The sequence below is a fragment of the Pleurodeles waltl genome, chromosome 4_2, assembly GCF_031143425.1.
Source record: "Pleurodeles waltl isolate 20211129_DDA chromosome 4_2, aPleWal1.hap1.20221129, whole genome shotgun sequence".
Classification (NCBI taxonomy): Eukaryota; Metazoa; Chordata; class Amphibia; order Caudata; family Salamandridae; genus Pleurodeles; species Pleurodeles waltl.
In genome coordinates this window covers 689502471-689528903 of record NC_090443.1, presented here as the reverse complement: position 1 = coordinate 689528903, position 26433 = coordinate 689502471, and the positions used below count along the sequence as shown (strand labels likewise).

General features: G+C 45.7%; 1 protein-coding gene across 6 annotated transcripts in view; it reads right to left on the bottom strand.

Annotated features, from left to right (window-relative positions):
• SSX2IP (SSX family member 2 interacting protein) overlaps nucleotides 1-26433 on the bottom strand; it is a 415768-nt gene that overhangs the window by 262219 nt on the left and 127116 nt on the right. For all 6 annotated transcript variants that reach the window (XM_069232285.1, XM_069232281.1, XM_069232284.1 and 3 more), the window contains exon 5: nucleotides 24431-24541. In XM_069232285.1, the coding sequence (XP_069088386.1) occupies nucleotides 24431-24541 (111 nt within the window). The remainder of the gene's footprint in view (nucleotides 1-24430; nucleotides 24542-26433) is intronic.

Here is a 26433-nt window from a genome sequence, read left to right as displayed (position 1 = left end):
GCCAGATGGCATTGGCTCTGCACAGGGCTTCTTCCTCTCTGGTAAGGGGAATGGGAATGTGGAGGGCGGACAGGGGCGGCCTGTGAAGTGGAAGGAGTGGAAAAGGGCAAGGAGGTGCGCACGTTTAGGGATAAGACGGGGTGGGCCAGTGGGTTGGAAGAGGTCAGCACGGGAGAGGAAACGTTTCTTAGGAGCAATTGGGTTGGACCTGGAGGAGGGCATGGGAGTGGAGGCAGAGGGTGTGGATGTAAGTGGTGTAGGGGTGCATGTTGTGAGTGCAGGTGACTGGACAGTATGCTGAGGTGTGGTGGATGTGTGATGGGTGGTTGTTTTGGTGCGTGTGTGTGTGTTTTGGGGGGTGGGGACACAGTGGGAGAAGACAGGCTGCCATTGTGAATGTATGTTGTGTAGGTGTCTGCAAGTCTGGTGAGTGTGCTGCATGTGTCAACTACAGTAGTTGTGGTGAGTGTAGTTGTGGTGAGTGCAGGTGTAGTGTCTGGGGTGCATGTCTGGATGTGTGCTATTGTGGTGAGTGCAGGAATAGGCTCAGCAACAGTGACTGAAGGTGCATTGCCTGGGGGTGTGCATGTAGAGGGGACAGACAGGGAGGCGGAAGAGGTGGACACACTAGGGGAAGTGGATGTTGCTGTGTGTGCGGATGTGTATGTTGGCTGCGTGAATGCTTGTGGTGGGAGGTGTGGTGCTTGTGTTTAGAAGTGTGCTTGCTGTGTGTTGAGGTGCTGGACTGCATGTCAGATTGTGTGCTTTGGACGGGTGAAGGGAGTGGGGTGCTGGAAGGGGTAGAGGAGGTTGGAGGGGGGGAACAGAATGACCAGGGAAACTGGCTGCCGTCAAAGAGGAGGCCAGAGCCTGAAAAGATATGTGTAGGCCAGACATGGCACCGTGAATGCCATCCAGATAGACATTGGTCTGCTGCATCTCTGATGCTAGCCCCTGGATGGCATTGACGATGGTTGTCTGCTCTACAGAGATGGTTCTCAGGAGATCAATAGCCTACTCCATGAGGGCAGCAGGGCTGACTGGGGCAGGGGAGGAGGTGCCTGGGGTGATGGAGACGCCCACCTTTCTGAGTGAGCGGGCACGGGCAACTCTGGGGAGCAAATGAGGGCGGTGATGGCATGGGGGGGTGGCGGAAGATGATACAGTAGGGGTGTGTCCACTAAGGTCCGCCACCACAAGGGAGCTCCCATCGGAGGAGGTATCGGAGTCACTACCTCCAGTTGTAGCTGCCTCCCTCGTGGTACTCCCCTCACCCTCCAACCCACTAGTCCCCTTGGCGTCAGATGACTGCCTCAAAGGATCCGTGGGCCACTGCATCCCCACTCGCCGGTGCCTCAGCTCCCTCGCCAGATGATGCTGATGTACACAAACACGAGAACAGGGATGGGGAGACAAAACAGGAGAGACACTTGTAAATAGCTGAAAGGAGTGAACATAGTGGTCATGCATACACCCACACAGAAGACCCTCCAACAGGCAGCACCTTCAACTATACCCATGGCCACGCCCCTGACAAGTGACCAGAACCCTGCTCTACACCCATTCACTAAACACACTAAGGACCCGCTGTGTAGGAGACCTGACCCAAACACCCCTACTCCCTGCAGGGGCCATCATGTAGATGGACATCAGTCAGAGTACCTGCAACTAAGCAGCATAAACCCTAATGCACACACAGACATCCATCAGGGGTTAAAAATGTGGTATGTGTGCTCACCCTCTTGTGACTGCTGTGCAGTCTTCAAGCACCCATCCAGGTCTGGGTACGCCACCGCCAGGATGCGTAGCATGAGGGGGGTCAGTGCCCGACAGGCACCCCTTACCCGTTGGGAGGACTTCCCCAGCTGGGCCTCACAGATTATTCGCACCCAGCACCGCAGGTCCTCCCACCTCTTCCTGCAGTGGGTGCTCCGCCGGGTGTAGACCCCCAGGGACCGTGACTCCTTGGCAATGGCATGCCAAAGTGCCCTCTTCTGGTGGGCGCTTACCTAAAAGGGACACACAGAAATGTAACACAGAGGTCAGGCACTTGGCAAATATATACAGCTGGCTAGACATCCACTATGGGACGGACAGTACAAACAAAATAACAGGACATACGCACGCAGCACGTCATGAACCATGGCCCATGCAGGGTCAGAGGTGCACACATATGTACTGCCAACACCATCTATTACACACAACCATTGCCCCCAATCTCACGACTCACCTATACCTTTGGCCGTCCATAGAGCTCGGCGTACAGGGGCAGGACCCCATCCACTAGCCTCTCCAATTCCTCCTGAGTGAAGGCCAGGGCCCTTTCCCCTGTAACACGAGCCACTTCCATGACCAGAGGCAGGACACAGCAGTAAACTCAGTGGAGTACCTGCTTGAACGAGATAAGGGAGTCAAGTGAAGTTGGGGTGATGAAATCTCATGAGTACTGCGGCGGTGTGCACAGTCACCAGCGATCATGATACGCCAGGATTCCCCATTGGCATCCATGTTAACAAATTACTGTGCGCACAATGGTAAACACCGCCTTATGCTGTTACGTCAACCGCTAGAGGTATGAGGTCACTTCCACCACGACAGTTCTGGATTACAGAGGGCAGACATTTTGGCCTTGTTCCCTGGTTCAGTCCATGATTCCTTTGTGCTGAGGAACAGAAGTATGCCACACAAGATGGAACTACAAGAGGTCAGAGGGTGGATCATAGGTAGGTGTTTCTGTCATTAACTGCCACCTAGCAGACAGCCAGGCTGTCTGTCTCTGAGGCTTGACAAGGACTGCTCTGTTTTGCCCCTTTTTCTAAGTAATGCTGGCTATCCCAACTTGCGTTGGCTCTTGACACCAGTGAGGAATCCGGGGACAGATGCAGAGAGGAATTACAATGAGGCCCATGGACGTACTAGGAGGGTGATAGAGCGCACAATAGGTCTCCTGAAGGCTAGATTTCATGGTCTACATATCTCTGGGGGTTCCCTGGCCTATTGGCCTAAAAAGGTGTGTAGAATAGTGGTGGCATGCTGCACAACGTGGCTGTGAGAAATTCTATTCTCATCTTGGAGGTGGATGGTGCTGTATATCCAGACCAGCTTCCTCAGAGAGGGGACAAGAGTGATGGTGATGATGAGGAGGAAGGGGAAGATGTCCATTCCAGGACCCAACTGATACAACTCTACTTCCAGTAAATATGTGGGACTAAGGGCTGACATTTGTGTTTGTGAAACATACAGTCAGTGTGCCTTGTCATCTAGGGGGGTTGAATGTACTACTTGCAACTCTGTCCAGGTCTGCATAGGACAGAATAAAATGTAGAGGTTATTTTTAATAACATATTTAGGCACAACAACATGTAAGGTGTGTGTACTTTCATGCTACGCAGGTACAAATAAAGTAGTTATCAGCCAGTTGCATCCATACTTCACTTTGTTCACACATTATGACAGGGGACAGTGTTACAGGTGTGATATGTGTTATTTGGTGCAGGGATGAATAATGTAAATTACAGTGATGGCAGCTGGCCATGGGTGGTTATCCTAAATGCCAACGTGGTGGCAGCCTTGTTGTAAGTATTGGTAGGTCCATTAATGCTTACATGAGTTCTTATTTATTTGTTAGCACTGTTTGGTGGTTGATTGTGTGGGATAGTTGGTGGACAGATTGTTGCAGAGTCACTTCTTTGAGGGGGCCTTGTTTGTGGCAGGGGTTCCAGTCCCATATCTTGGCCTGAGGGTCCGTGTGTACGCCTGCTGTTGACCTATGGGGGATGACATGGTTGTTCCTTGTGTTTCCCCTGAGGGTTGTTCGTGGAATGTTGCTGCTGATGCTGTCATTGTCCGGTCTGTCTCCTGTGCTGTAGTGGGGGCCTCCTGTACTGTGTGGGTCTCAGACTGGGTTTGTACAAGCTGCAGCAGCGCTCCTGCTATACTGGCCATTATTGCGTTGTGCATTTTCCACTGCTCCATGGCAACTTGGTAGTGTTCCTGCTGCATCCTCTGACTATGCTCCAGGGTGGATACTATCTGGGCCAATCTGTCATGGGTATGATGGTAGGCTCCCAGGACCTCAGTGATCACGTCCTGGGTTGCAGCATCCATCCTGTGGCCTCCCCCCTGGGCCACTGATACCCTCCCACTCGGCCTAGCCACCTGTGCCTGTGTCCCCTGCACCGGTCTGGCGGTGCCACTTGTACTGGGGCCATTGTCTTCCTGCCTGTTGGTAGAGGGTGACTGTGGCCTCTGTACTTGTGTTCCACCAGTATGTGGCCTGGACACACAGATGTGTGGACAGTTGCCCTGGGCAGATGTTCTTGACTGGGTGGTAGGGGTGTCAGTGGTATCTTGGGTGGGGCTGCTGGATGGGGACAGTCCAGGACTGTGTGAGGAGCCAGCCTGCTCATCAGTGTCCAGGGTTCAAGCCCCAGTGTCCTGTGAGGTGCCTCTGTCTCCCTGGGGGTCACTGGCACTCCTTGTCCTGTCCGTCAGGGTGGCATGGGTGGTGGTGCCTGTTGGGGGAAATGGACATGTGTGTTACAAATGCATGATCGGACGGGGTTCACAGGGCAGGGCTGTTTTGTGCAGGTTTTACACTTTGGGGCCATGCAGGGTGCCTTTGTGAGGTTTGCACTGCACTTTGCTTTGCTTAGGATGTGGAGGTGCATTGTGGGTGGTGTAGTGCCTTTGTGATTCCTTGCAGGGGTAGGTGGCTGTGCACTGGGGGGGTAGGGATGTGGGCCTGTTAGGGGGTTTGTGGGCATGCAGGGTGGGTGACTGGATGTTGTCAATGTGGGCTGGGTGGGGTAGTGGTCCTGGTGGATGTTGGAGGGGTGGGGTGGTGCATGCATTACAGGTGTGATGGATATGGGGTAACTGTAGACAACTTACCCGAGTCCATTCCTCCAGTGAGGCCCTCAGGGTGCAGGATGGCCAGTACCTTTTCCTACCAGTCAGTGTAGTCGGGTGGTGTTGGTGGAGGTCCTCCCCCAGTCTTCTGGACTGCAATGTGGTGCCTAGATGCCATGGCCCTGACCTTCCCCCTCAGTTCGTTCCATCTCTTGCGGATGTCATCCCTGGTGAGTGGATGGTGTCCCACTGCATTGACCCTGTTGAAAATGGTCTGCCATTGCTCCATCTTCCTGGTGATGGGTGTGTGCTGCACGTGAGCCCCGAATAGTTGTGGCTCCACCTTCAATATCTCATCCAACATGGTCCTTAGCTCCGTTGCTGTGAAGCGTGGATGTTTGGGGGTGACATAGTGAGTGTGGTGAATGGTGTCAGGGGTGGAATCGCAGTGAGGGTGCTCCTCTGTAGTTCGGTGTGAGTCTCCTGTATTGTGGCATTCGGTGTCTGCTTCTGGTGTTCTCTGTCTTCATTGACTTTTTTTGTTGCAAAGGATTGTGGGGTGTGTCTGAGTGTTTTATGGTGTTGCAGATGTGTCAGGTGTGTGGGTTTCTAACTTATCCAATGTGTGCACTTCTTACTGTTGGGTCCACTTGCCATCCGTGGTGAAATGCACCGCCATTGGTCATTCGGCTTCCACTGACCGCCATAGTGATTTGTGCATCATTATTTGGAGGGCGGGATGTGGGTGTGCTTGGCAGTGGCGGTGTGGGAGGTCCAGCATTTCTGCCGACAGAGTCCTGGCAGTGACTGGTGATTTTTGGCAGATTCTGGTTTTTGGTTCATTATATGGCGAGTTTCTGTTCACCACCAATGGCGGTCTTCTGTTCACCGTCGCCACGGCGGTCAGCAGTGTTTACCGCGGGCTCATAATGAGGGCCTTAGTCTCGAAATTAATAACTGAAGACCCAATTGCACTGCATGAATCTCCAGCAAGATTATGTACAGGCAACTTTCTTCCCGGGTCCACTTGCTACTGATAGGCAGATCCTGGAAGGGTTCCTCCCCCTCCCCCACAAGTACTTCCATGAACCCGCCTTTCTTTATAATAAACTTTGCTGGTTGTATCAAGAAAGAGACCCTTTGATAAATATCAGTCCTTTTCGTCCACCAAGACAATCCCTCTTATTTTTGATGTTACTTTGTTCTTGTCCTTGAAATGTCATAACTGGATCTGTCGACAGTCCACTTCTTCCTGGAAGGTCCTCATCTGCAAGCTACAGAATGGACCCAATGAAGCTCAGGAGATCATGCCTAAAAGGCATCTGAAGTGGAGTAAGGTAATTAGTTTCTTCAATTGTATTCAAGTGGCTAGATTGAGTAATTTGGGATTTTTCTCCTTTGAAAGAAGTGGCGCTGTGAGGCTTTACACTGCTCCTGGAGTGGAGCCACATGGAAGCAGCAACCTGCACATTGCTATTATTTGCTTATCTTTTTCCACACAATCAGATGTGGAGCGTGAGCAATCGCTGCTAACAGTGCCAGTACTAACTTGGGATCTCTTTAGATTTGAAAAATCGACCACTCCACAGAAAGGGGAGGTGGGAGGAGTCAGCATACTTAATTTTATATTGGGGAAGAAAAATACAGATGAAAACTCATCCACTTCTGTTTTTTTCCTACTTCTTACGTAAGTTTTCTTTATTAGAAAGATTTGTTTCTTTATGGGGGGAGGTGAGGGGGTGGGGGACAAAAAAAAAAAAAAAAACATGCAAGATCTTTACAAATGACCCCCTCACCGAATTCAGAACTTTATTTACAGCTTTCTGAATTTACATGTATCCACTCAATCAGTAAGTAGATTGAAACCACAAAAACAGGACACATTGAATACTACTTAGAAAACTGCACAAACTAGAGAATCTATAACTGCTACTAAAACCTGGTGAGCGGGCCCATCTTAGCATAGCAAACCTTTTGCTGATGTCCCCAAAAAAAAACAAAAGTTGTTATGTTACGAGTCGGGCTGATCAAAGGTGAAGTGCAGCACTGGTTGCTTAATTCTTTGTGGCCTGGCGTAGTCTGGTGAGTTACTTGCCGATACCAGTGCAGAGGGTGTTAGCAGAAGTCCAGTTTGCTTGTGATGAAGAGGTGCTGGTGGGGAGCCATTTAAAGATCTTCCTCAGCGTCTTCATGGTATATAAGCAGGAGGCTTTGATGGCGTTGACAGTCAATGAAAATCCCAAGATTCTTTGGATGGTGGTGAGTAGGGGAAGGAGGGAAGCAGGAATGACTGTAGGCCTCAGTTCACCCAGCCACCATGTGGAGACCCCTGGCAAGGAGTTCTTTATTTCCATCATCATCATCATCTGCTTTATTTCGGTAAAAATATACCATAAAAGCACAATGCAAAACATTTAAAAAGATAAGAATAAAACATAAAAACATTAAAATAGTACTCTAAAGTCCTAAAAACTAAAAAAAGAATGAAGTGCCTAAAAATGTACCTAAATGTGCAAATGTGGTGAAGGCATACAATAATAGTTGTGCATTATCTAGGATATAGTGCTAACCATACATTGTATTACACAACTATAAAAGACTGCATTGCCTGCTACTAATATCTATGGCTGAATTTTTGTTTTTAAGATTCCAAGTCTAAAGTGCCAAATAGATTCAATGAATTTTGCCACGGAGCACACCAGTAACACAGATGGGTCCGATCTGAATACCCTCAAGGGCGGTATACAATTCCTGAGGCCCATACGATTACATAAGGGGATAATCCAAAGGGCCCTCTGCTTAGCATATTCAGAGCATTGAAAAAGGAACATGGATCAAAGAATCTTCATTCTCACAACCCATTGGGCATGTCTTGGACTTACTGGTTGTATTAGACCATTTATAAGTTAGGGTGCACAAGGGAAGGGACCCTATTCTGAATTTAATATACAGAGCACGTGCAAGTGGGGAAAGTAATATGTCCATGTAATGCTCAAACTCATAGTGGCATTTGATTTGTAAAAAACTGCCAATCTTAGTAGAGGAGGAGGTTTCTGCCAAATGCGAGATTTGAGCATTAAGCCAACATGCATTCCTTCAATATCTGGATAGCATTTTTTGGAATAGAGAAAGGGTCCTTCCAGTAATTTTCCAGGCCAAGAGAAGAAAAGGTCCGCTCTATATAAGAGCACCACTTAATTTTTGTGATAGAGTTGGTGCTCACCAAGCTAATCAACCCTGATATATATGGGATGAGAGAGTCTAATGACCAAAGTCAGACCCAGAACAGCAATGGCCTTTGGGCAGCAATCTGGCTAATAGGGAGGAGATTTAAATCCATTCAGATTGGCAGGGATGGAGTGCAAGATAGAACTCTTAGCAGCATCTTTAAAAAAGAATTTTCCACCTTTACCAAGCCCTCCAGATTGCAATGGCCCCACAACTCAGCTCCATATAAGGCTCCCCCCTTGCTTGAGATTTATATATTTCTAGAGCGGGAGTCATGGCAAATCTGGGGGATCTTGCTGCAAATCTCACAATGCCACCCACCCTTTGTTTCAGGCACAATGCTAATTTCTGGAAATGGGCATGCCATTTATGCGAGTCTTCCAGTTTTAATCCTAAATAATCAAAAGCACCTACTCCCTCCAATGTGACACCCTCCAAGCGAATAGGTCTCCTCATCTTTTGCTTTGCATCCCCAAACACCATGTATTTGGTTTTTGTTGAATTAATTTCTAGGCCATGGTCTTTACAAAAGGCCGCAAATCTCATGATCAGATTAAAGAGGCCGGTAGCCGTTTGTGATATTAGCAACGTATCATCTGCGAACAACAGACATGGAATCTTTTGCCCTCCCAATCTGGGGGAATCACTAGAACATTCCATAAGATAAGGAATGCATGCATTAATAAATAGAAGAAATAATGTGGGAGCAAGTACACAGCCCTGTCTGACACCACGATTTGTGGGAAATTCGGATGTTAGCTCACCTTTCTGGCCCCATCGGATTCTAGCACAATTGCCAGTATAAAGATCTCTAATTATATTTAACATGGGACAGGGAACCCCCTCGCTACTTAACTTCCCATAGCTTTTGGCGTGGAACTAGATCAAAAGCAGATTTCAAGTCTATAAATGCCACAAAAAGGTGGCCTGAATCCACGTCAACTGTTTTCCATTTGATGGAGAGAAAACGGAAAGCCTGGTCAATTGTACTAACTTTATCTCTAAACCCCGCCTGAACATGACTAAGTACTTGGTTATCCGCTATCCATTTTTTCAGCCTACTTAGTAGCTGGTAACAAAAAATGTTTACTAAATTGTCTAAGAGGCTGATAGGTCTGTAGTTCCCTGGTATACCCAGCTCCCCTTTCTTATGTATAGACACAATAATTGCTTCTTTCCATGACCCGGGATAAGATCCATTTATCAAAACTGCATTAGAGATCCTGTTTATGTACAGGCTCCAATTGTTCAAATCTGCTTTGTACATGTCTGAAGGGATGCCATCTGGCCCTGGAGCCTTCCCTGGTTTTTGAGCAGTAATAGCAAGCTCAGTTTCTTTTAATGAGAAAGGTAGCAGAGTATTCACTGTCGGACGTGAAGATGTCATCTCCCCAGGGCTTGCAAAGTCGCAGTCAGAAGGGGAGCCATACAATTCCCTAAAATGGGTAAGCCAGTCTTCAGGTGAAATGTAGCACTCTGGCTTAAAAGCTTGGTTTTGATTATATACGATAGATAGATAGATAGATAGATAGATAGATAGATAGATAGATAGATAGATAGATAGATAGATAGAACACAACTTCTGTGTTGTTGGTGTTCAGCTGGACTCCATCTAGTCTGCGACTTCTGTCATGCAGGCAACGAACCTGGTCAATGTGGTGTTGTTCCTGAGAGAGAGCTTATCAGAGTGTCATCAGTGCAGCAATGGACGTCGACTTCCTGGGAGTGGATAATGTTGGCAGGCGAGCTAAAGAAGGTGTTGAAGAGGATCAGGATGAGCGATGATCCTTGGGGTACTCCTAACTAAAGTTGTGGGTATCTGAGCATTATGGGGTCAGGCTAACTGGCTACGTTCTACCATCGGGAAGGAGCAAATTCAGTGGAGTGTGGAATTTTCTATATCAGTGATTGGCTGGAGGTGGGGTGGGATACTGTACTGAAGGACGTAAAGTGGTCCAGGAAGAGGAAGGCTGCCCAGCATCCCCAGTTCAGGATCATATAGATGTCATCCGTTAGAGCAAGGAGAGTGGTTTTCATGCTGTGGTTTGGTCTGACTCTGGACTGTGTGGCATCAACTGAGTTGATGTTCATGGAGATTATTGGTTAGGCACTTGATCTGCTTCTCCAGGACTTTGGCTGAATAACGTAGCAGGGAGATAGGTCTGTAATTGGCTAGTGTTGTTGGGCCCATGGATGGCTTCTGGAGTGGGTGTGGAGGACTGTTGCATGTTTCTTGGAATCCAGGAAGGTGGCTATAGTGATGGAGGCATGTAGGATAGGGGTGAGAGCAGAGGTGATGGACTGTAGACCTTTAGCAGAGACTTTGCGGGGGGTCTGATGGGTGCCCCATGATAGATGGACTAAATGGCAGAGAAGGTCTGTTAATAGGTCAGTCAAAATGTTTGTCAGTGTTTTTATGGCTAGTTCACAATATGCATCTCCAGTTGTTTGCAGTGGCACTTGGTCATTCTGATCTCCTTCATGTAGCACCTGGGTTGTGATCTGTATCACAATTCTTAATAGGTTTTCACAAAGTTTAAACAATGCCACCAGAGCACGGGCAACAACTTGTAGAATCCTAGATTGAAACATCTTTCGGCAATAGTAATTGAGGACAGAGAGAGAAAGGTATAGAAAAACACCTTATTTATCAAAACTAAGTTCAAAGCTCACAACAACCCCACCCCAACAACAAGTGTAACAATAGAGGGAAGGAAAAGTGACATAAGTTAAGTATGGTGGAGATCAAAAGCAGTAGGCAATTAAGCAATTACCTAATTAAAAGTTTGCCCCAACAATTCCCCCATTCCAGAGAGTGTATAAATATCACACACTTACAGAACCCATTCAATCTTCCCAATGCAGCCCTTAGTAGGACAGTTTAACTCAAAGTATGCCTCACAGAGCATCAGTATTCAGCATGGTATGTTAGTCAAACTGACACTGGAGAAGTGTCATCCCAGCATGGAGGCAGCAACCGCAAATACACTCAACCACAGAAGCCTATAAAATGAAGGCATCATCCCCACAGTTCCTCAAATTTCTGCAGCTGATCATTGAGTATGTAGATAATTTTCATACAAAGCCATAGTGTAAATGTCTGCCATTGTGTAGTAGGAAGGTGGAGTAGCAGTTTTCCTGTGCCGCAGGAACTACACCCTGGCCACTGCCACAGAAGTTGAGCCATCTATTTTCATGGTGGGGCATGGGTAGAATGGTAGACGTGTCATGCAACAATGCTAGCTGGCTCAATGGTGTTAACACCCCTAGTTTGTTTTGAAGAAGATACCATACTGAGCACCAGTAGTGTGAAAGGATTGGACATTTCCACCGGACATGTACTATGTCATAATCGACAGTAGGTTATCTCCAACATTTGGTGACTGGTAGCATGTGTACTCCACAGAGCTTAGTTGGCAACCAATGCCATCTAGGGAGGATATTTAAGTAACTAAATTTTAGTCTGGCTTCACGTGGTGTTCTGTCACGATCCTCCAGAAATGAAAACCTTCCCACCTGGCATAGAGAGGTGCAATCTGGAGTCCCATCACTGACGAAGGTTCTGTGCAGTCGGTTGCGAGAAAAGAATGTCAATCAGGGAAGCATAAAGCCCTTACATAGTTCTCTTAGTGTTTTCCATGTGATAATTGTTAGACCTCACATTCTTGGCATGGTCTCCCCTATATTTTTTGCCTCAGCTTCCCATGTTTTGACTGTGCTGGACTCTGTTTTTGGTACCCTGGTCACTTTACCACTGCTGACCAGTGCTAAAGTGCAAGTGCTCCTGTGTAAATTATATGTGTAATTGACTTTTGCATGATTTGCATTTCTGATTTACTAGTAAGTCCCTAGTAAAGTGCACTTGAGGTGCCCAGGGCCTGTAAATCCAATGCTACTAGTGGGCCTGCAGCACAGATTTTGCCATCCACATTTGTAGCCCTGTAAAACATGACTCAGACCTGCAACTGCAGAGAGTGAGTGAGTGAGTGTGGTTTTAAACTGCCAATTCGACTTGGCAAGTGTGCCCACTTGCCCAGCCTAAACCTTCCCTTTTTAGGGTCAAGCGCAAAGCGCTCTGTCCCTGGTGTAATCTCTCTGGAGGCTTTTAACCACACCCATGTCAAGCCCATCAGTTTGGGTGGTTCGTGGTTTTGCCTTTTAAAATTAGCTTGATTTAATTAGTGAAAGGCATGCATACGTCATGCCTTTTACGGTGTTTAGCACCGCCTCAAGCACACTGGCCAACTACTTCACCTCAAGATCTTCCGGAGGAATTACCATTCCATCACTAAACAGATCTCACCAAGACATTATCCCTGACTTCTTCAGTGGTAATCCCAAAACGTCCCTAAAACATTCAGGGGTACCAGGGGAGTCCCAAATTGGAGCATGTGGACTGTAGTAACTAACTCCTGCTGCCAGCCTCAAATAGTACCAACTTGTTGCGAGATCACAGAGGATTTTCAGTTTTATTTATTTTTTAAAGAATTTTGGGTCGCCAAACTTAAAAAGAAATCCCTTAACGGCTCCCTAACTGAGCTCAGCATAGCTTTAAACATTACACCGATCGCTGAAGCATCGGGAACAGAAAACATTTTTTACTGAATTCAATTGAAAGGCCCAGGCATAATAGTTCAAATCCGGGAGCGCTAGGCCCCCTTTTTCGCCTCAGTTTTTTCCATGATATCCTAGATCCTTTTGATGCCCAAACAAAGGAGGTAATAGCCTATTGAAGCTTTAACAAACACTGCCTATGCATTAGCAAAGATATAGAGCTGAACAAAAAGTTAAGGCTAGGCAGTATCATCATTTTCACCAAGTTAATCCTCCCTATCAGTGTCAGGGGCAGATACATCCATCTCTGAAGGGATCTACATCCTTCCTCTATCACTGATTTTAAATTTGTTAGTGCAAGCTGTTGAATGTCCTGAGTATATAGAATCCCTAAATATCTAATTACTCTCTTCAATTGTATCTGTCCCACCGACAAATGATTCCAAGCCATGACCTCGGTCTTCTTTGCGTTTACCCGAAATTCTACCAAAATCTTCAGCTAATGACAGAAGCCTAGGCAAGGCAGAAACCAGGTCAGCCGTGTAAATTAAAAATGGTCATCTTGCATATAGAGCCACCTTTTTCACCCAACCTTTACACTCAAAAGGAGCAATAGCCAAGTTTCCTCTTATTTTTCTGGCTAGAGGCTCTACATACAAATCAAACAATAACGGAGAAAGAGGACAGCCCTGCCTAGTACCTCTTGTGATCTTAAAAGGCTCAGTAAGATTACCGTTTACTAAAACTCTGGCACTGGGATCTCTGTATATTAAATCTATAACTCCACAAAAGTTTCCCCCTAAACCAGCCGATCTCAGGATGAATGTTAAGTATCTCCAGTTCACCCTATCAAAGGCCTTCAGTGCATCCAAAGTAACCACAGCCAGGGGAGTTTCAAATGATGTATCCATATTTATTGCCCCCGCCAAATTGTAGGTTAATTCATAGAGAAACCTACCCTTGATCAAACCTTTTTGATCAGGGTGAATTAGTCGACCCATCACTCTAAGTCTATCAGCTTCTATCAGCAAGAATCTTAGCGAATATCTTATAGTCACAATTTAGCAGAGAGATGGGTCTATAAGATTCACACTTAACAGGATTCTTACCCAGTTTCTGAATTAAAGCAATCGTAGCCTCATTCCATGAACCAGGAATAGGGGCCCTGTCTTCAAAGATCCCAGCAAACAAGTCTACCATAACTGGAATTATTGACTCCGCCATCCGTTAATAAAATTCCATAGGAATGCCATCGGCCCAGGTGCCTTACCACCTTTACTACCCAACAGCATCTTCCTGATTTCCGCCGCCGAGATTGGACTATTCAAAGCAATTTGTTCTTCTTGTGATATGGTTTGGAGTATGTCATCTGCCAACCAAGTACTGATATACTCCTCTCTTACCTCAGCTGCTTCTTTATACAGTTCAGAAAAGCAAGAATGGAAAGCTACCTCCATTTCCTCTCTATTCGAAGATCTCTTGCCTGCTTGATTTAACTCTACTTCCTTAATATAGTTCCTTACTATATCTTGCTTACATTTCCAAGCTAGCAGCTTACCCACACTCAATGTGCGCTAGTTTACTAGCCTCTACTCTTTTGGTGACTGACTTGTAGTACCTCCTCCAACTGAAGCCTTAACTCCTTCAACTTAAACTCCAAAACCTCAGCCTCCTCCTGCTTAGTTTCCCCCAACAGTTGCGTCCTCACTTTAAGCATTTCCGGTTCCAACTGTAAAACAGTGGCCCTATACTGCCTATTCTTATAACTAGCTATATTCATAGCCTTACCGCTCATGACTGCTTTAAAAGTGTCCCATACAACTGCCAGCGAGGCCGAACCTAAATTGGTTTTTAGCAAGACCTCCGCCTCTATCCGCAACAGATCAAGAGCCTCCAAGTCTTGCAGCAACGTACGGTCAAACGTCCATCTGCTACCAACAGACCGTCCTGCCACCTTTAAATCTAATACCACTGCTGAGTGATCCGAGAGATGGGTGGGTAAATAAGTAATATTATCTACCAAATCATCAAGCCTGCAGTCAATAAGATAGTAATCTATACGAGAGGCATGCCTATATTTCTGATTATAAAAAGAAAAAAACTCCCTTAATTCTCTCTTCCACTGCCGCCATACATCCCTTAACCCTCACTCTTTCATTAATCCTCTCAAAAAACGTTGGGGTTTTGGAGTCCCTAATGACCTACAATTCTCAGACCTATCCAAATTATTATCTAGCACTACATTAAAATCCCCAGCAATTAGAACCGGATCCGGGAAGTCAACTAACTGTGAAATTGTTTTTTCAAGTGGGCCAATATAGTCACAGATTTAACCATAAAACCCTAAGACAGTAAATGATCTGTCAAAAATGTGTAACTTAACTATAATCCATCTTCCCACTGGGACAGATCGTACCTCTAACAATCCTGCCTTAATCCCATTCTTAACTAAAATGGCAACCCCCCTGGTACTGAAGTTATGCTCCGTGCAGGCAAATAAATGTACTCATGCTAGCTTTTTAAAGAGATCAACCCCCTCAGCTCTAGTTAGATGAGTCTCTTGTAGAATTAGAAGTTTAGCCGGGGAGTCTTTTAAATATTGTAAAATGTTGTCTCTCCTATCCTTTGTTCTTAATCCATTCACATTCCAAGAGAGTAACTGAACAGAAGAGGGGTACTGGCATTTACTACTCCCACCCGCCATTATGCCCTGGGTGCCACTTTGATTGAGGTGAATGAGGAAACCTTTTTCTAAATTTTTTCCCACATGCTCCCCACCCTGTGACCCCCCCCCACCTTCCACCTCCCACCCTTCCCATGGAGGACCCCCTTAGATAAGTGGACTGAGGTATGTCCACAATTAGAAGACCCGTGATTCCTGGGTCAGGGCCAGGGATGTTATTTCCTCATCGTGCTGCCCCCCGACTTAAGTACAGCCAACAACTGATCTGCAGTTTTACCATCTCTCACATTATACATTTTGTTGTTAAACATAACCTTTAAATTAGCGGGGAATAAGTTGTGCAGAGGCTCCCAATAATCTAAACTTAAGCTGTTGTCCCAACTCCAACTGCCTATTGATGGTAGCCCTGGAAAGATTTGATTTCAAATGAAAAATCCTGCGTTTTTAAAGATCTCAACTTAAGTGCTTTTACCAAACTTTTCTCCTTCAAACCATATGTTAAGAAGTTAATCAAAATTTTTCGGGGCTTGCTAACGCTTAGATTTTTCCTGAAGTGGTCTCTATGAATCCTTTGAATGTCCCGCGCAATTTCCTCTTCACTCTCCCCTAATGAGAGTGCGGACTTCAAAAGTGATACCAAAAAAAAAAAAAAAGACTTCAAATCAGCTCCTTCTGCCCCTTCAGGAACATGCAGTTACCCTCAAGTTATTTCTCCTTGAACTATTTTCTAATTGTTCTAATTTATTCTGGAGGGCCTGCTCAGAAACTTTTAAGGCCTGAATGTGAACTTTGTTCACTTCAATGTCCTCGTTCAAAGTCACCACCGTAGCTTCCAGGGCCTGTGTTCTTAATGACGGAAGATCCCATTTTTTCCCCCCCCCCCCAAAGGCCTCACAGACCTCTCCAATCTCTGCCTGTTTTTTTTTCTGAGGTGGCAAACCAATTCCCGATATCCTTCGAGAGACAAAGTATCATCGCTTCTACTGAATATTCTTTGCCAGAAGCCTGTCGAGGGGGACCCAACTGATCAACCGGAACCTGACATGGGAGACTACCCTCCAACGAGCTCTGTGTTACTTCGACGAGAGGGTCCTCAGTAACCTGAGGAGAGGTGAGCCCCCCCCTCCCCCCCCAGGACTGACTGCACACAAAACCATTGTGGGGTCTCAACTTCTTGAAAGGAGCCCCCTGGCTCACAACACCTCGTATCCGATTGTTCCTGCATCTCCTTAATGCCTTGGAAATACCTTTCCCGGATAGATTCTAAGTAAGAAGCATCCACCCCAGGCTTAAGTTTAAAGAAGTATCTCACGGAGGGGTTGATTTCAGGGGCAACACTGGTATTTTTTTGCCACATGGCCATCCTGATTTTTTTTTTTTTTTTTTTTTTTAAAGACAGGCCCCCACCCCAGGTGGTACTAACTTCCTCCCCCTGGCTCCCAAGCTCTCCGTTTTCAACTTGACATGCTGAGTCAGGGGGAGGATCAGCAACCTCCAAACAAACAGAGTTCAAAACCTTCCTACCTTGTGGGTGAGCCCCAGTCCACGTACTCCACAACAAGGGCCGTCCTGCTTGGGCCCCTGAAGACTTTTCAGGCCCTTCCAGCACTCCATTCCCCCTCCTCACCTTCCTGCAGCCTTCTAAAGGAACCTTGGGGTGCCTGAGACTGAGCCAGCTTCTGCTTGTGCTGGCTCTGCCCCTGCCTGCTTCTCCCGGAGGGGGGCCTGTGCAATGGCCCTCCACAAGCGCCTCAGCTTCAGGGCCGCTAGTCTCCACAGTGCCCCTGGGTAGGCAGTCTGAGGTGCCCGAGCCGACTCACCACTCCTGCGGCTCGGGAAATCACCACCAACGCGCTCCAGCTGACACATTTGGCATGAGGAAGCTCTCGCCCCGCCCCCTCCCTAACCCGGAAAAACGCAACGCTCAGCGTGCGGCAGAACTGCTGCGGCGCGCCATGTCCTACTCTCCGTATGGTTTCTGCACTACTTTGCATGACATCGACTCGGTTACATGGATATTTGCACTTTTGCCCATCCGTTTCAGTGTGAGCGAACGTCTGTTTCCGTTTGTGTGTTTGCTTTGCGCTGAACTCGCAATTTAAAAAATACATATTTAAGAAAACTTGGTTTTTACATAGTTAGTTTGAAAATGCCACTTTTAGAAAGTAGGCATTTTCTTGCTTTAACCATTCTGTGACTCTGCCAGTTTGTGGATTCCCTGTCTGGGTTAGACTGACAGTTGTTTTTTTTGTAAATCTTCTCTAGACAGTGACACAAAAGGAGCTGGGGTGTAGCCTGCATACCCTGATGAGCCATCTGAGCTGGAGTGGAGGGAGGAGTGGTCCCTTACACCCGAATGGGCTGTGCCTGCCCTCACACAATGCAGTCTCGAACCCCCCTGGTGTGGATCCTGTAAATAACAGCCTTTCCTTTGAAGTTTACCTACTTCAAAGGCAGAAAGGGGTATAAGTAGTGGACCCAAACTCCCAGACTTTAGATTACTTCTGGACCCAAGAGGAACCTCTGCCAAGGAGAAAAGCAGAGAAGGGCTGCCCCTGCGCTTTGTTGGGCTATCTTCCAGTTGCTGATTCTGCCTGTGAAAGGGGACAAAGACTGGACTGTGTTGTGCATTCCTGCTTGAGAAGAATCTCCAAGGGCTTGAACTGAGTTTGCCTCCGGTTTTGAAGTCTCAGGGCCGTCAAAGACTTCCTCTGCCAGCAACTGGACTCTCTGCTGAGACTCCTGCCCTGCCAAGTGGTGCACTATCCAGTCCCTGGGCCCTTGAAAGATGAAGTTGGCAAAACAAGAGCTGAAATCCATGCACAGAACACCGTGCAGGGAAATTTGATGCACCATCTGCAACGGGGCTGATAAATTACACACCACCCGCTTTGTGGCTAAAAATCTACACTCCACCTGCATTGCGGCAGGGAGATAGACGCATCGCAGCTGGAGAAAACGCAACACTCGCTTGTGGCTGCTGATAAGGACGCAAACCCCACGCATCGTCCCTGGGGGTCAGTCATCGTGAATCTACACAGATTTGAGGTGCCCAGTCCAGAAATTGACGCATCGCTCGAGGGAGAAAAACTACTCATTGCCTACCCAATCGGAGAAGAAACATATGCCCTCACTTGCAAGTAAGGAATCGATGCATCGCAGACTTTTCCAATGCACGCTCACCCATGCTGCTTTATTTTTAACACAAATCAGGTACTTTGTGCAAAATCAACCTTTCCATTGTTTTCTACGGAGTAAGACTTATTCTTTTAAAAATTCATATCTTGGCTTGTGCATGTTGGATTTTTGTCGTTTTGGTCTTGTCTGATTTAGATAAATATTGTCTATTTTTGTAAACTGGTATGGTGTCCATTTTGTAGTGTTTTAACTGTATTACTGTGTGTGTTGGTAGAAATACTTTACACATTGCTTCTGAGATAAACCTGACTGCTTGTGCCAAGCTACCAAGGGGGTAAGTAGGGGTTATCTAAGTGTATTTCTCTATTGCCCCGACTAGAATGAGGGACTCCTCTTGGACAGGGTGCAAACTGACTGCCAACCAGAGACCTCATTTCTAACAGTATTGAAATTATGAGGGGGGGGTTGTCTGTTCTGCAGATAAGACTGTTTTTCACTCGGTTCGTATTTTCGAGGAAGATCACCACATTTCCTCTGTTTTGGTCTGAGATGGCAGAGAAATGTAGTTAATTTCTTTTCTCAGACTCCCCCTAAAAAGGTTTTTGGCCATGAAACAACTGGACAACTGGGGTTGCTAAATTAATCCCAACCACATGTCAATCTCTGAAATGTTAATTGTTTTACAATTAAATTAACATTTAACCTTTTTTTTCTTTAATCCTGCTGCCATGATCACTAAGAAGGTGCCGCATATTTTAGAGTTAAGTTCCAAACGTGAGCTCACAGAGAAAGGTTTTTCCTGTCCTGTTTGGAGGAAAACCTGCAACATCGCATGGAAACAGCCATCTACCAAACCAGGCTAGGTGAAACTGAAAAAAGACATGTTTTTTGCACTTAAAAACTACCCTAATCCAACTCTGCAAGTCAGCTATCTGTGCATGTACAACCTATACACACCAGCCTACCATTAACACTTAAATAAAAGTTTTATTCAATTAGTAATCAAAAAGCGAAAACATAGGCTTCGATTCATGTTGGCGCAAGTGGCAACAAGGCAGCATTTTGGCTTAAAAGCTGTTTTCATTGACTGTGGTTAGGAATTTCTTGGAAGAATCATTGTATTATTTAAAAAGTAATCAATGAAGATCCAAACTCCTGGACATAGATTTTATTTGCTAGTCTACAAAAAAAAGGCTTCTAGTGAGATGTTCACATTTTTACCTAGTGTTAACTCCTAATTAAATCTCTTCAATCTAGCCATCCATCTTGGGGCTCAGGCTTACTGTTAGAAATGGGGGCTCTAGTTGACAGTGGTTTGCACCCTGTCCAAATAGGGACACCCACTCTAGTCAGGATAAGGAGTCACACACCTAAGATTAACCCTGCTCACCCCCTTGGTAGTTTGGCACAAGCAGTCAGGCTCATCTCAAAGGCAATGCATTAAGTATTTGTACATACATCTACAATAACAGTGAAAAAACACCACAAAAGTACTCCATGCCAGTTTAGAAAAAAATAGGCAATATTTATCTAAGTAAAACAAGACCAAAACGACAAAAATCCAACATATACAAGTAAAGATAAGAATTTTTAAACATGATATCTCAAAGCACTTAGAAACACAATACACCAACTGGGGCTATCACGACGTCATTGATGGAGTCATTCTGAACAGTCCAGCACCACTTGTGAGGGTGTGTGGCACCATTCACGGAGTCAAACGGACCAAAAGTACAGTACCTTTGAAAGCGATGAAACAAAGATGCTGCAGAGTCGGGGAGATGAAGCGTCGCTGGAGCCAGTGCAGCGTCCGTTCCTTAATGCTACCAGGGAGGCGAGTCGGTTCCTTACTGTGAGGCAGGGGAGGTGAGGTGTAAGTTTCTTACTGTTGCAGGAGAGGTGATTCAGCGCCTGTGGCAAGACATCAGTTCCTTACGGTCCGGCAGTGTCTATCAATCCAGCAGGTCAAGATGCAATGGGGTGACTCTCGGGGTAGTGGTCACACCACAGGCGTAGCGGCGAAGTCGGATGTTCGTGACATGGCACTCAGGACTCACGATGTCGCAGGACTTCCGAGGTGCTGCAGTGCCAGACCAGCGGCATTGGTCACTGTCCGTGCACTTCAGTGGGGACCACGGCTTTAGATGCAGGTAGCAGCGCGGAGTCGAGCAGAGGCACGGCTTCTAGGGTCGTCCGTAGTCTATGTTCTTCTTGTTTTCCACCAGAACTCACTTTCAAGTGCCTAGGAACTGGATTTGGGACCACTTGGCAAGTGAGTACTCAGCAAGACAGTCTCGATGCTGGCAGATGAAGTCTTTGATGTTCCTGAGACTAACAGGAGGCAAGCTCAGTTCAAGCCCTTGTAGAACCTTGGAAGGCAGGATGTGAAAAGCAAAGCCCAGTCCTGTCACTCCCAGGGCGGAAGTAGCAGCAGCAAGCCAGCTCAGCAAAGCAACAGGCACAGTGGTGGTCCTCAAGCATCCAGCTTTTCTCCCTGTAAGAATGTCCTCCGTCCAGGAGTGTTCTGAAGTTGTGGGGTCAGCAGTCCAATACTTCTAATCATTTCTGCCTTTGAAGCAAGCAAACTTTAAAGGAAAGTCTTTGTAATGCACAAGACCCTGCCTCTCCCTGTTCTGGCCTTAGATATACTCCAGGGGGTTGGAGATTCCTTATTGTGAGAACAGGCACATCACTATTCAGGTATAAGTGTCAGCTTCTCCGTCTAGTCTAGTCTAGGAATACCCATCAGGGTATGCAGGACATACCTCAGCTTCCTTTGTGTTACTGTCTAGAGTGAATTCACAAAACAGCCCAACTGTCAATCTGACCCAGACATTTATTCAGCAGCCAGGTAGAGGGACACAATGGCTAAGCAAGGAAGTGTCCACATTCTAAAAGAGGCATTTTTAAACTCCCAATTCAAAAAACAGCTTCACCAAAATATGTACTTTTAAATTGTGAGTTCAGAGGCACCAAATTCCACATATCCGCCTGCTCCCAATGGGAAACTACACTTAAGATATTTCAAGGTAATCCTCATGTTAACCTATGGGAGGGATAGGCCCTGCAATAGTAAAATCTGAATTGGGCAGAATCACACTATCAGGACATGTAAAACACGCCAGTACATGTTCTACCTTTTAAATACACTGCACCCTGCCCATGGGGTTACCTTGGACCTATCCTAGGGGTGCCATAGACGCACTAAATGAAGGCTTGGGCCTAGCAAGTAGGTGCATTTGACAGATCGACATGGCAGTTTTAAAACTGCCCACACAGACACTGCAGGGGCAGGTCTGAGACATGTTTACAGGGCTACTCATGTGGGTGTAACAATCAGTGCTGCAGGCCCACTAGTAGTATTTAATGTACAGGCCAGGGGCAACTCTGGTGCACTTTACTAGGGACTTACTACTGAATCAAATAGGCCAATCATGGATAAACTATTCACCAGTATCATTTAGACAGAGCACTGGCACTCTAGCACTGGTCAGCAGTGGCAAAGTGCCCAGAATCCTAAAGTCAACAAAAACAGGTCAGAAAAAAAATATATATATATAGGAGGAAGGAGGCTAAAGTTTTGAGATGACCCTCCAAAAAGGGCCAGGTCCAACACTTACTAAACATTTTCACAACTTCTCTCCTGTCTAGAAATGAGTAACGGATACCAATTATGGCACACCTTACAACTTTAAGAAGGGTCACTGCAGAACTGTAGAGGCCTCTGGCAACAGGGGGAGTGGCGTAGATGTGACCGGAAGGGGTAGGGAATTGCTTTAATCCTTTAGAGGTTTGGGGGGGGGGGGGGGGGGGGGGGGAGTGGTGGTAGAGAGGGCTGGGGCGGGGGAAGTAAACAGCCATCGCTTGGTCTCAAATGAAGCCTAGGACTATACTAAACTGGGCCTGGCAGGAGTCCGGATTTTGGAATAAGTAAATACTGAACTGTACTAAAGCAGTAACAATTAGTATGACTGTATATTTACACAAGAGCTGTGCTCTACAATTCATTCTAACTGTACCTAGTAAAATTGATTTGTAATGTGGTTTAATCACAGGTCCTTGGTAGCAATCTTCATGTTAAAAAGGAAGTATCCATTTAGTAATTAACACATGCTCAATAAGTGTATTTGATAAAACATTTATCAGGACTGTACAATATATTGTACTTCTGTACAAAAAGCATTTTTTTTAAAATATTTTCTAATTTGGATAGTGATTAAAAGAAATTAAATGATAAAACGTGTCTTGTGTGCTTTTTTGTGAGCCCAGATAATAAACTAACAGTTGACTGCAGATTAAAAGTGATATACCATGTAATTACAGAATGTCCAGAAGTACAGACATTTTGGCTGGCTTTTTGTGAAGAATGTTATTATCTATCCAGAGTTGAGAATAACACATAGTTTGAGTCTGCTAGGAGCCACTCCAAAAACCTGCATTAGATTTTTCATTGCTCCAATAAACTGCTATAGGACTGTGTTTGATATTTTAATAAAATCTTGATATCTCCAACAACGTTCCTTTACTTCCGTGTCTTTATACCTGCTAAAATGTTATTTTAATTTGGGAATTTTACTTGGTTTTTAACTGTAATGGTGTTGTGTAGTTGAGGTTAATGATTTAGATGCAATTTTCTGAGGAAGGAAATGCTACTTGGGACAAGCTACAATGCAGTTAACTGTTAAGCGATTAGGTTATGTGGACTCATCCACAGTTCATATCAATAGTGCAACAATTCAGATTCCTACTGGCATGCATTCTTTAGCATTTTTATTCACTCCATTCCTGGAATGGTATAACAGTTCCTTACAGAACCTTTAGACATGGTTCATAATTTCTTGTTCATAAAAGCTAGCCTTTGCATTGTGGAATGCTCTGTGGTATTTCCTTAGAAAATAACTATTCTTATCTGCTATAGCTTCACTTTTTCTCCACATTTCCTACACTATATCCTCAGGCTGGCACATATGAATGTTTATTGGCAGTCTTGAGGGCAGATTCGCAATTCTGAGTTTCAGTGGGGCCATCACATAGAGAACTTTAATTATTTTGTGGTGATGAAGTGTAACAAAATATCTGACCCATCAGCGGATATCAGAGACAGTTCGACCAGGTTCCATGAGGTGTACATTGAGTCCGATAGCCTTTCTCTGAAAACTTTGAAGCCCTTCCTAGCAGCCGGACTTCTGTATCTGCCCCCTTTCCCCCACCCATTTGGTTCAGGACATGGAAGGATGATTAGCAGCCAAGTTCATTACAACATGCAGACTGATGAAGAACTCACCCACCCAGACTACATGGATCCTTTGTCCATGGAGTCTACCCACAATTCCATGTAAGAGCAGAGATGGGTGGTGTTCTTGGACTGTCTGCTGTCACACTATAAAGGTTTGTTCCAAGTACACAATGCTCTTGCTAGGTGAGGTATCCATGGTGAGGTGATCAATGAGGAAAAACTGGATGGGGAGTGGAAAGCTTCAGAACAAACACCTGGACAACTCTGTGGAAAAGTTCCCTACTCAGACATAATCTTTGTAAATTAGAAGAAAAAAAAAACTAATCAGTGAAAGGACTGCATACAAGGCATTCCAAGGTGGCAAAGCTTGTCACCTTAGGAGACTTTATCGCTGACCAGGAAGAAAGCGCTACTCTTACAGATTTTATGCTACAGCAGATGCCAAACTATCATCCACTTTCTGCCATATCTAATCCGGAACATTGCTGATAGAACTCATTCTGAAGTCCTAACTTGTTCTTTCAAAAAAAAAAAAAAAAAACACACACTTCAATAAATTTCATATGGACACCACAGACACTGATCCATCTCTACATGAAGCAGTGAGATAGGCTTAGTTTAATTCAAAGTGACTCATCAAGCAGACTGTCTGATAGCAGGCTCTCAGTAGCCGGATGTTACCCTTACATGTATCAACTCTTGTGCCCCTCCCACCCCTGGTAACATTTAAAAAGGCTCACCTCTTCCTTCTCGTTTTTAAGTAACTGTTGTAAGTGCTTGTTTTTGCACTGCAGTTGTCGATCTTTCTCTTGAATTGAAACCAGTTCCTTTCTTAATGTTTCTAGTTGATCCTCCAAACGAAAGAAAAAAAAATACACACTTCAGTTTTTAAATAAAACATGACAACTACTTTAGAATAAGAATGTCAGGTGGGAAGCAGAAGAAGTTCTGAATCACACCCCACTTTTCCAGATTCTGGACAAGGTGGGGCTGCATCTTTCACACTCAATCTTATGCCATCTCCCCACACAAGCACCAACCAAGAAATCTAAATAGTGAATATAAAAATAAAAAATAAATAAAAAAATGTAATAGCTGTTGTAAAAGCTTCAATTCTATTAAGGTCACAGAGGTGAGGATTACATGGATCTTTCCTTACTTTATTTACCAGCAGCCATTAAAGAACCACAAAAACCATGATAACGAAAGAAGCAATGCCTTGGTTCAGAATTGTGGCGAGGCTGCAATGTGGAGTCTGGCATCGCTGTTGAGGCTACCATAAATAAGGGATGTGAGGGCCTGCGCCTGAAGATGCCTCTGGCAGCAGTGGTTCGGTGACGGGATGCAATGCAGGCAACTGACAGTTTGGATCCATGCAGTAGCCAGCGATCGGTCGGTCGTGCTCTGGGCTGCACCGTGCAGCAGAAGGGATGCGTTCGTTCCGCAGGATCCACAGAGGCTGGCAGAGACCGTGAGGCCCACTTCCAAGGGTGCACGACCAGGGCAGCACCACTTGACAGGGTTGTTTGAGCATTCTATTTCTGTGGCTCAAGTCAGAAGGCTAGCCAACTAGTCCTTGGACTCACTCTGGGTTTCAAGCAATGCAGGGCCAGTCCTCACACCGGCAAAACAGAAGCTGGCAAGCACAGCAAGACCAGCACAGCAGTCATCCTTTCCGGCAGAATAAAGACAGGTTCAGAAGTAACCTGAATTGGTGGTGCAAGAGGTCCACTATTTATACCCAGTTTGGGCTTTGAACTGGGGAAGAAGTTTCTAGAGGTTTCCCTGTGAAGTCCCCAGGCATCTTCTCTTCCCAATTCTGGCTCCAGACAAACTACAGGGCATGTGCAGCCCTTTGTGCAGAGGCAGGACACAGCCTTTACAAGGCTAAGTGGGGCTGTGGCCAGTTCCTCCCTCCCATCCTGCTAGTGATGGCCTATCAGGCACACCTAAGCTCTCTATTGTGTGGCTGTCTAGCAGGAATACACAAAGCTCAACTGTCGGCCACACCCAGTCATGTAACCCAGGTACTGGCTAAAAGCACCAAATGGCTACAACAGGAAATGTCAGGTTTCTAAAAGTGGCATTTTCAAAATTGTAATTTAAAAATCCAACTTCATTGATTTTTCATTAAATTTCCAAAGACACCAAACATGAACTATTTACCTGTGCTTGTTTGGAAATTAAAGCTTATTAAATGTAATAAGACAACTACAATTTTAGTGTATGGGAGATGCAAGCTTTGCAGTAGTGAGAAGAGAATTTAAGGGTTTTTTCAATACCTGGACAGGTAAAACTTAAAGTTACATGTCCCACTGTTTAATTGCGGGGGAGGAGAGAGACCACTCTAAGACGGACAGGTCTAAGACCAGCAGCATTACAAGAAAAACATGAAATAGTTCATTTACTAGCTGCATAGGTGTGCACAAGGTAAAGAACTACCAGTCTGCAGAATTCAATGAATTAACAGAGGCAGTAACACTTTAGGTCAGAAGAGTGGTATGCGCCATAAGGGTACAAGTCCATAGGAAGAGGACCTCTTATCAAATCAAGATCGTGATTTCCGGCCAGTGAGCTCTAGTGAGCAGACTATGGTCAGACTCCCCTCATTTAAGTTGGTACCATAGGCTGAGGTGCTCGAATTCTTCCAGTGCTATGTTCATCCAACATATGTAACTGGAGCCACTAGGCAGGGCTAGACCCTCCCCCTCCCCGACAAATAAAAGCTCACTGTTTTGCCATG